The sequence below is a fragment of the Sinocyclocheilus rhinocerous genome, unplaced genomic scaffold (assembly GCF_001515625.1).
Source record: "Sinocyclocheilus rhinocerous isolate Xijiao unplaced genomic scaffold, SAMN03320098_v1.1 scaffold3, whole genome shotgun sequence".
Lineage (NCBI taxonomy): Eukaryota > Metazoa > Chordata > Actinopteri > Cypriniformes > Cyprinidae > Sinocyclocheilus > Sinocyclocheilus rhinocerous.
In genome coordinates this window covers 32853-43583 of record NW_015658759.1, presented here as the reverse complement: position 1 = coordinate 43583, position 10731 = coordinate 32853, and the positions used below count along the sequence as shown (strand labels likewise).

Genomic DNA, 10731 nt, shown 5'->3' with positions numbered 1-10731 from the left:
CACACACTCTCTCTCTCTCACACACACACACGTTGTGTTTCCATGTTTTATGGGGACATTCCATAGGCGTAATGGTTTTTATACTGTACAAACTGTATGTGCTATTGCCCTACACCAACCCTACCCCTAAACCTACCCCTTACAGGAAACTTTGTGCATTTTTACTTTCTCAAAAAAACTCATTCTGTATGATTTATAAGCTTGTTTCCTCATGGGGACCTCAAAAATGTCCTGGGACATGGGACATTTGGTCCCCATAACGTAATAAATACCAGGCACACACACACACACACACAGATATAGCCTATATTCTGTGAGTTTTTAAAGAACACATTTCTTTCTTTCTTTCTTTCTTTCTTATAATTTTTCTGTAATAAAAACCTGTGAAATATAATTTGTATCAGTGATCTTATGCAATTTATTGTAAAGTTGTTGGGCAACCATTTTTAATAATAATAATAATAATAATAATTATTATTATTATTGTTGTAAATAAATAAATCAGGTAATAAATTGTGTAAGATTACCAATCTAAATGTTAGGTTACTACTTTCCCCAATCTGGCATTTATTAAAAAAAAATGAACCAACCATACAGTATTACTGAGATATAGCCCTTTACTTGTGACATCTTGCCCCACCTGGTGTATATTTATATTTCTATATACCTACAATTTCCTTCATAGGATGGCAGCAAGTGTTATCAGGACACTGAGTAATCTGGGTTTGGCGAAACCCTTTCCTCCTTGCTTCTTTCCGGCTGAGGATGAGGAGGAGACTGAAGAAGAATATGAAGAGGAGCTGAGAGAGGACAGTTTGGAGGAGGAAGAGGATGCATTAGCCAGTGAGTCTCAAGAGGAAGAGCCATGGAGTTTTGATTCGTACCCCAATAACGCTGAGATGACCAATCAGCTCCTGCGGTTTGCTGAACTCATTAGCAGCGATGTCCAGCGCTACTTCGGGCGAAGCCAAGACCCTGATGCCTGTGACATTTATGCAGAGAAACCATGTCCGAAAGTCGGGGGCCGCCAGCGATACTATGCCGACTTCATCAAAGTAGCATCATCAGGGCAGGGGGAGGAGCCTGAGTCGCTCGGGCCCCTTGCAGAGCTCTTTCAAGACGCTCAAAGGAAAGGGCGGGGTTTACCCATGAGCCAACGTCGCCTGCCAGTCAGCTTCTGGACAGAGCCTTTCGCACAACAACTTGACATGTTAGGTGATACAAGCATGCAAGATAACTCGCGCAGTATGATCAACACATCAGAGAGCTCCATTAACATCAACACGTCATTGAGCATGTTCAGTAACTCGAGCGTTTGCACCATGACCAGCTCCAGTATCTCAGGGACTCTCAGTAGCTCAAGCACCCCAGACTTCAGTGATTTACTTGCTCACTGGGCCATGGACAGAGAGAATCCCAATGAATTTAACTGTGACTATCCACTATCATAATCAATCAGCCCATCTTCTACACAAAATGTCATGTTGTCAATTTGTTCTTGATACATTTCTTCTTGTTCTTAATGTTTGTATTGTTTTCTGGAAAAATATCTGCACAAGATATTGTGACATTTAAAAAAAAAAGTTAATTTAGTCAATTAAAAGTTAAAAGTCAATTTAAAATACTACTCAGTTTAATTGATCATTCTTATGCTTAAGTATGTTTTCATGTATAAAAAGATAATTATTTTGCAAAAAAAATGTATGCAACAATTTGTTATTAAAATACCCTGTTTGTGATCAATAATGCTTCTAACTCCTCACACATTTACAAGGCCTAAATAAGTAAGGAATTATGTATAGTCAGGTCACAGTCACAAAATAAACTGCGACAACTGGACACAACATGACCAAATGTGACCCCAATATAACCTGAATGAATGAAAGAAATTGCTTACCTGCAGTTAGGGTTGTTTTCGTCAACTAAAACTAAAATCATAAAAAAGCTTTTTTTTTAAACAAACAAACAAACAAAAGGCTAACTGAAAAAAAAATTATATAAAAAACTTTACAATAATACTACAATAATAAACTAAAACTGATAAATAAAAAGTAATAAAAACTATATAGACATAGACAGACATATTTAGATAAAAAAAGAATAAACATGACACAAACACACAACAAAAAATTCTAAAACTTTAACTTAAACTAAAATGAAAAGAGAAAATATAAAAATAAAATAATTCAAAATATGAACAAAAAATTTCATAGTATATCAGTGATACTAAAATACCGTTGTCTGCAGTCAGCTATACAGTTAGTGTTAGATTAACTAATCAGAATCAAGTATTCCAGACAGCCATGTAATAACACTCACATTCATGTATATTAGGCTTTGAAACAATAGAAGAATGACAGTAAGAGGCACATGGTAAGCTGGTTTCAACACATTTCCTGGTAATAACAATCTGTGTGTGTGTGTGTGTGTGTGCATTGCTAAAGTGAACATCAGTGTATGTCCCTCACTATAATTTCATAATTTGTTTAAATATTACATGTGTGCATGTGGTTATTTCTTCATCTCTGTGCTCTGAGTGCTTACGTGTCTGAGCAGGAGGAACTCAGTGAACGAGGCACATGGGCAGAAAAGCCAGATATGGACACGTGGTTTGGTCATTTTGTAATAACATCTGAATCTATTATATACAGAGTACAGAAAGTTGATTAAAATGAATGTAAACAAAGAACAGGTTTCATCTACTAGCTCTTCTGTTAAATAACAAAACAAGAAACATGCAGGAAAGAAAGCTATATATATTCTTCAGGATACTAAGAGATATCAATTTTCTACGTTATTGTATTTGCCTGTAATCTAATGTTAATTTCCACTCTCCAACGGCTCACTGTTAGAGCACATGTGAAGTGACAAGTAAGACCAGTAGATTTGCACCACACAGGCTTTACAATGATTCGTCAGCGTCAGTGGTCTCTTATCAGCACCACAAGAGCAGACAGCAGCATGTTACAGCTCATTTCAGCACTCTTCCCCTGTGGGCCCCTGAACTGATCGATCATGAGGTTTCTACACATCCTGGGTTTCGCCCTCTTGCTCTGCGGCCTGTGTGTGAGGGCAGAGGAGGAAACAGCTGAGGACAAAGGAGACGAAAACGTTGAGGACAGCTCTGAAGAAGATACAGAACCAGAGAAACCAGAAAAGACAGATGAAATTACAGAAGAGAAAGACGTTTTGGTCCTTCATAGTGTCAACTTTGATAGGGCTCTCAGTGAGAACAAGTACCTGCTTGTGGAATTTTGTGAGTACCCTATATGACTTTCCTTTGAACTATATAATGACTAGAATTATTGGGCTTACAAATGGTCATTCTGATCTTTGTCTAATTAATGCAAGAAAACACTGTGCAATATCTTTTCACTGCAATGGGTGTTCAAAATGAGAAGAAAAACGTGTTTATTTCACTTAAAAACTATTTTTATATCTAGTTGCATGCATTTAACCTATTCTATCTATGAGCAGCACAAGAAAAGTTCAAAGATTGCTAACGTTTGCTTGACACATCATCGATAAGGAGCGCACCTGTTATTTCTCCCACGCTTGAAAGGAGGGCCAGTTATGCAAATGTTACATTTGTTTATTGTGATATTGTCATTGCAGTAAAATGTTAGAGGACAAAGGTAAAAAAAAAAACTGACATTATGAATGTAAGTTGTTACATTTATGCACTTAATTCTGAATTACATGAACTGACACTAAAGTAGTATAGTCTATACTTTTTATTCTTGTAATATTTATTTAAAAAAAACTTTGGTTTATATACAGTATACATTACGTTCAAAAATATTAGTATGAAATATTATTATAACTTAACTGTTTTACATTTTAATATATTGTAAAATATAATTTATTCATGTGATGGCAGCCTTTAGTATGAGCTTTCAAAAATCATTCGATAGAATAATAAGATGATTTCTCTCAAGTTCCTCAAGAAACGTTTTTTTTATTATTATCAATGTTTTTCAGGATTTGTTGGATAGAAAGTTCAAAAGCATTTGAGCGATTCATAAAACTCTATGTCTGAAATTTGACTCAAAACCTTTTAGTTACTGAAATATAGCCTTTGTGACGTTCTAGTGTGACAACTAGCCCCAATGTGTCTTATATATGAATGAGATGCTGGTATAAAACTTGCTTTTGTCTTTCAAAACATAAAAAAGACACTCCATGGTGTGGTCACTGTCGCAGTCTGGAACCCATTTATGCAGAAGTGGCTGGATTACTGAAAAATGGGTCATCTGAAGTACGACTGGCCAAAGTGGAGGCGACAGAAGAGAGAGACCTTGCAGCAGAGTTCAATGTGGACAGCTTTCCCACACTTAAATTCTTCAAAGATGGCAACAGGCAAAATGTCACTGATTTTTCTGGTAATACATTTATTTGTTTGGTGTGTTTGAATATGTGATGTTATTTTCATACATAGGCATATTTCTTATAGGATTATTCTGTGATTTGAACAGGAAAGCGAACGGTAACAGGAATCACAAGGTGGCTGGAGAGGCACACGGGGCCCAGCGCTACGGTTCTCAATGATGTGAAGAGTGCAGAGGCTCTACTGGATGCAAATGATGTGGTTGTGGTTGGATTCTTCCAGGTAAATTACCTATTGTTTGCATAAAGTCACTGACTTTTAAGATCTAACATTGCCTTATAACCAGAGTGCTCTAGTAAAACATACATTACACTCCCCATTTACAACAAAAGATTTATCATTGAAAAAGTTATTATTAATTTGCTCTCTCAATCCCAGGATTTGGAAGGCGATAAGGCAAAGACATTCTATGATGTAACATTAATAGCAGTGGATGTTAACTTCGGCATCACAAGCAACCCAGAGCTCTTCAAGAAGTATGATGTAAAAAGTGACTCATTGGTGCTCTTCAAGAAGGTAATCCCAATACTCCTAGCACTACAGTTTGTTACTGCTATTGGTGGGTATTTTGATTCATCCCACTGATTCAAATTCATTGTCTGAGGAGATTCGTCACTCACTGATTCATTCTACAGGTTACATCGCAACAAGTGAATCTTTTTGTGTGAAATGAGTGAGTCATTGAATCATTCAATCAACCGAGTCACTAAAAGCACAATTTGACTGAAATAAGAAAATTTGCATGATTATAAAACTACTTCGAGAAAGAGACTCCGGAAGAATTTTAGGATGATTCCAAGGGCCCGACGAGGGAGAAGGGGCCTGGAACGCGATCATGGAGGGGGCCCGAGTCAATATGCTGTTCAAGGGGCCTAGAAACCATAGCGATGCCCCTGAGAATAATGTCATCTAATTTTACCCAGTTTAAAAGAAAAACATATTATTGTGTTGATAGAGCGAGCCTTTCACTGACTGTTTACAGCTTGACGGAAGTTACACCCATAATTCATCATGGGGCGTAGGAATAAGGTGGATAGGACCATGCAAAATTTGGATGTGTTAATGGAAGCGATCAATTCCATCCATGTTTTGATCATCGTTTTGAATCTGATCAAGACATTACATTACAAAAATGAGATTTTCTCAGCTTTTTGTTAAAATGTTTTTTTATTTAAATACAACTACCCACATTCAAGTGTTGAAAAAAAAAAAAAAAAATTGCATTAAGCTAGAATAAAACGTTTTTTGTTTTTGTTTTTTAAAGCAGGGACTCTGTTCTACAAGAAGTTACACCCATAATTCATCATGGGGCGTAGGAATAAGGTGGATAGGACCATGCAAAATTTGGATGTGTTAATGGAAGCGATCAATTCCATCCATGTTTTGATCATCGTTTTGAATCTGATCAAGACATTACATTACAAAAATGAGATTTTCTCAGCTTTTTGTTAAAATGTTTTTTTATTTAAATACAACTACCCACATTCAAGTGTTGAAAAAAAAAAAAAAAATTGCATTAAGCTAGAATAAAACGTTTTTTGTTTTTGTTTTTTAAAGCAGGGACTCTGTTCTACAACAAAATATTCTGGGTGCCATGAAAGTTTTGCAAAAATGATCAAAAATGCTGGCGGTGGCTGGCAACTTAAAAAAAAAACGCTGACGGGGAAATAGTTAATTTTGTATGGTCATCAGTCATTTTACACAATTCCCTTTCTCTCCTTAATGTAAATAAGTTAGACCGATGACAAGGCCTACATTCAGTGCCGCTGAGTCTCGTTCTACAATAAAACACGGACTCGTTCAGCAAAGGGGGCGTGTTCAGTCAGTTGGTGCAACCAATGGAATGCGTCTTTAAGGACAGTGAAAGCCACACGCTTGAGACTTAAGTAAACAAAATATCCAGTGTGTGCCTGAAATGGAAGATTCGTTCACTTTGAAATACTGTTTTCTTGTTTAAGAAAACAGGATGTAATTTTAAAAATAATGTGTAGTTTGCTCAACTATGTTTCCATCACAATCCCACATGTCCTTCTCTTTGTGTATATTCCAGTTTGATGAAAAGCGGGCAGACATGCCACTCACTGAGGAAAGCAAGCTAGACAAAGTGGAGGTGATTTCATTCATCCATACCAACAGTATGAAACTTGTCATTCCATTTAATGAAGAGGTAAAACTTCAAAATTACTTCAGTAACCCATGAACAAACAGTTGCTAAAAAAAAATTGTCTTTAAAATATTTTTTTAAAATATGTGCGTGAATAAAACTTTAGAATTTATGCTAATGAAGTTTATCACTGTTTTTGTTACAAAAACAAAAACATATTTTAATTTCACACTTTTTAAATTTATATTATCTTTCTGCAGAATGCTGAACAAATTTTTAGCTCTAAGGTTCGTAATCACATGCTTGTATTCATTAATACAACTGTGGAATCCCAGAATGCACTGCTAGAAGATTTTAGAGATGTTGCTAGTGAGTTTAAGGAAAAAGTAAGTTTTTTTTCTTCTAAATAAATAGCTAAATTTTAACTAAATAATTTAATTTAATTAACATATTAATGTGATGTTTAATATAAGTTTACTTTACAGAATCAAATTATATTGGTCTAGAGAGCTGTTTTTAATCTTGTCATACTCATAGTCTGTGTGTATGTGTGTAGGTGCTTTTCATCACATTAGATGTTACGTCTGACAAAGTGGATCATGTGCTGAAGTACTTCAGCGTCTCTGCAAATGATGCTCCTATTATTCGCCTGATCAACACTGAGAAAGTGGTGACATATGCAATGGAAGGATCAACCATCAACAAAGATACACTGAGAACATTTTGCCAGGGTGTTCTAGATGGTACCGTGAAGGTGTGTAATGCAGCAATATTATAATTTTTAATATTCTATTTTTGTTTTCTGAATTTGCTACTAAAAAACAGTGTGTACTTTAATCTAGCCCTTTTTGAAGACTCAAGAAATTCCAGAGGACTGGAACAAGAATCCAGTTAAAGTCCTTGTTGGGAAGAACTTCAACAAAGTGGCTTTTCATGAGACTAAGAACGTCTTTGTGGAATTCTGTAAGTTAGCACTTATCTTCTCAAACTGAAATAAAAAAATTAATAATGGCTTTAACATTTATGCCCTTCTCACAGATGCTCCATGGTGTGGTCACTGTCAGCAACTGGCTCCTATATGGGATGAGTTGGGCGAGAAGTACAAAGACCATGAGAACATAGTCATTGCGAAGATGGATGCTACAGAAAATGATGTGGAAAATGTCACTATACAGGGATTTCCTAGCATTAAATTCTTTCCAGCTGGGGCTGAAAAGAAGGTTTGCAACAACACACACTCTCTCTTAAAGATGTTATATTGTAAAAGGGCATTAAATAGTGTTTTATTTTAGTTTATATATTATATTTTTTAAAGTTTGAGATTTGCTGTATATATACTAAATAGCAAATCTCAACTGCTGTTTTTTTTTTCATTGTAAAATGTAACTATATTATTGCCCAGCTTTTTATATAAAGTTGGATATTTAAGTATGTCCTACTTTATCTGCATATATACTATACAATATATACTAGGTTGCATATCTCAACTGCTGGATTGCTTTTATTGTCACCAAATTTAAAAGCGTCACACAAACAAATGTGACTTGACTTGAGCATGTTGGTACTGACAAATGCTTTTAAAATACTTTGTGAAATCAGATTGTTGACTATAATGGAAATAGAGATTTGGAGACTTTCTCAAAGTTCCTGGATAATGGAGGAGTGTTACCAGAAGAAGAGAGTAAAGAAGATGATGAGGACGAAGGTGATGTTGATGATGATGAAGATGAGGTTAGTCAAAAGCCAACAGATGGCTTTATTATTTCCTGTTATTACGAGCAAATAAAAAAAAAACCTGAACTCATTGATTTGAGTAATATAGTTGGTGCGTTTCTGCTTTTCAGGTGTCAGATGAACCGATAAAAGAGTCACCAAACTCTACCAATGAAACCAGCAAGGATGAGCTTTAAAAACAAGACATAAATCAACTCATTTGCACTGAATCAGATCAGTGTGAGATTTATGCCAATGAGCCAAATGCGTTTTATCAGGTTAAAGGTTTAGTTCACCCAAAAATGAAAATTAGCCCATGAATTTCTTACCCTCAAGGCATCCTAGGTGTATATGACTTGAGAGATCAAAACAAAACAACGGTCACTAATTAGAAGTACAAAATGAGGATTTATAAAGAAGAATGTCGGATGATTTCGATATAAGCTAAGAGGAGACTGGTTTTCGTTTGCTAAAGTAAGGAAACTTTGCTTCCTTTGCTCCTGTTAACAAACGTTGGTTTTCACGACATTCACCGGCGCATGCGCAACGCCGACATCTTACATCATTCTCCCAGAGCTGCTTCCCTGTACAACTGTTGGCACAAGCTAGATTAAAGTGATTATTACGTTTTGAATATGGATATTTTTCTTACAAAAACGCATCGATTCGCTACAGGAGGCATTTGTTCACCCCCCGGAGCCTTGTGAGACACTTTTTATTATGGATGGATGCGCTTTATTTCACTTCTGATGAACTGGACTGATGAACTGCAACACCCGCTGACTGCCATTAAACAGCTTGGAAGATCAAAGACAATTTTTAATATAACTCCGATTGGGTTCATCTGAAAGAAGGAAGTCATATACGCCTAGGATGGCTTGAGGGTGAGTAAATAATGGGCTAATTTTCATTTTTGGGTGAACTATCCCTTTAATGTCATTTTTTTCTGCACTAGACCATTTCAACAAACTACATAACTGACTAAATTGAATACAAATAATTTAACATGTTAAGGTTTTTATTCATGGCCCTGGTCTTTAATTAATTTCTGTGGTGTGAGATCAGTTAGACACTATCAGTACCAGTATTTGGCTTCAGAGCAGTATATGGATGAATCTCACTAAATTGTAAAGAACATGCCTGGATTGAAGCCTAAATGAAGCCTATTTTTATGACCATTAAGTTAATCACATTTTACATCCAAATTTTCATTACTGTTATGTCAATCAATCAATCAATCAGTCAATCAATCAATCAATCAACCAATCAATCAACCAATCAATCAATCAATCAATCAATCAATCAATACATAAATAAATGTCTACATCATGGTGGTGTTTTACTGCATTTACAGTATATACTTCTTTCTGTTTTTACTGTAATAAAATGAAAATACTGTATTACTGTCAGAGTACCTAATGACAATCACTATCACTACTGCATTACTTTTCCTTTTTATCTTTTGATTTTGGAGGTTTCCCCCATATGATTTTTTAGTGCATTTGTTGATAGCATGGCCTTTATTTTCACAGTAAATAAATGATGAATTCATTCATTATTGTCCTTTGGCCACATTTATGATACAACATCCATGTTTGTACTCTAAATATTTCATAAGCAACACTGCTACAGCAAGATATATTCTTCTCATGCCATGATACAGTAGATAGGAAAGGAGTATTAATATCAATACAATTAATGGTAACACTTTATTTTAAGGGCCAGTTATCACTACTAACTAGCTGCTTCTTAGCATGCAAATTACTAGCATATTAGCTGTTTATTAGTACTCATAAAGCACATATTAATGCCTTATTCTGCATGACCATATTTTATATCCCTTAATTTACCACATACCTAAACTTAACAACTACCTCACTAACTATTAATAAGCAGCACATTTTTTATTTCCTTTTTATAGAGTTTATTGAGGGAAAACTGGATATGTGAATATGTGTTCCCTATTCTAAAGTGTTACCCAGTTAATTATTGGATCATACCATTTGGCCAAATCATAATAGAATACATTTAACATGCCTGTGTAAAGCATTTAATTTTTTACTCACCCTAAGGCATGTTCACTGTAACTGCAAGTCACATTCCTCTTTGCTGCAGTGGAATGCACATATAGTAAAGATGAACAGGTAAACAGGTAGAGTGAGTCAGGCAGTGATGTCATTAAGAAAGGAAGTTTTTCTGTGAAGTATCAACACGCAGGTAAGAATAATACAGCTATTTACACCTGTTTAAATTGAAACTTTAAAATGTGCATAATTTAAAGGATTTTGAAGTACGGTGAAACACAAAGTATGGCATGAGGTGGCCTGTGTTATTACAACTTGTATATGAAACATGATTCATGTATGAAGGAACAGCTATGATTTGTCAAAAAGACGAACATTCAATAATTCCCTACGTACAGCAAAATTTACATACTGTGATAAAATGTATAAATGTTTAGTAGAAAGACATGCTTTTACTACAAATAAAACCAAAATACCATGGTTACTATAGTTAAACCAAGGTA

At 35.2% G+C, this 10731-nt stretch overlaps 2 protein-coding genes across 2 annotated transcripts; both read left to right on the top strand.

Annotated features, from left to right (window-relative positions):
- Positions 1-686: 686 nt before the first annotated feature.
- On the top strand, positions 687-1451 carry LOC107722971 (uncharacterized). Its single transcript, XM_016531474.1, has one exon. The coding sequence runs from the start codon at positions 687-689 to the stop codon at positions 1449-1451; it is 765 nt and encodes a 254-aa protein (XP_016386960.1).
- Positions 1452-2988: 1537 nt separating this feature from the next.
- On the top strand, positions 2989-8521 carry LOC107722973 (protein disulfide-isomerase-like). The gene is made up of 11 exons (XM_016531476.1): positions 2989-3256; positions 4176-4382; positions 4476-4609; positions 4766-4903; positions 6438-6554; positions 6752-6877; positions 7048-7245; positions 7334-7454; positions 7530-7711; positions 8091-8222; positions 8336-8521. The coding sequence occupies exons 1-11, from the start codon at positions 3016-3018 to the stop codon at positions 8399-8401; spliced, it is 1662 nt and encodes a 553-aa protein (XP_016386962.1). The 5' UTR covers positions 2989-3015; the 3' UTR covers positions 8402-8521.
- The last annotated feature ends 2210 nt before the right edge of the window (positions 8522-10731 follow it).

Excerpts from the sequence above, each read along its gene's own strand:
- LOC107722971 (XM_016531474.1), top strand. The coding sequence starts at position 687 with ATGGCAGCAAGTGTTATCAGGACACTGAGTAATCTGGGTTTGGCGAAA.
- LOC107722973 (XM_016531476.1), top strand. The coding sequence starts at position 3,016 with ATGAGGTTTCTACACATCCTGGGTTTCGCCCTCTTGCTCTGCGGCCTG. Across the intron at positions 4,904-6,437 it reads CATTGGTGCTCTTCAAGAAG|TTTGATGAAAAGCGGGCAGA; the intron begins GTAATCCCAATA and ends TGTATATTCCAG. Across the intron at positions 7,455-7,529 it reads GAACGTCTTTGTGGAATTCT|ATGCTCCATGGTGTGGTCAC; the intron begins GTAAGTTAGCAC and ends CCCTTCTCACAG.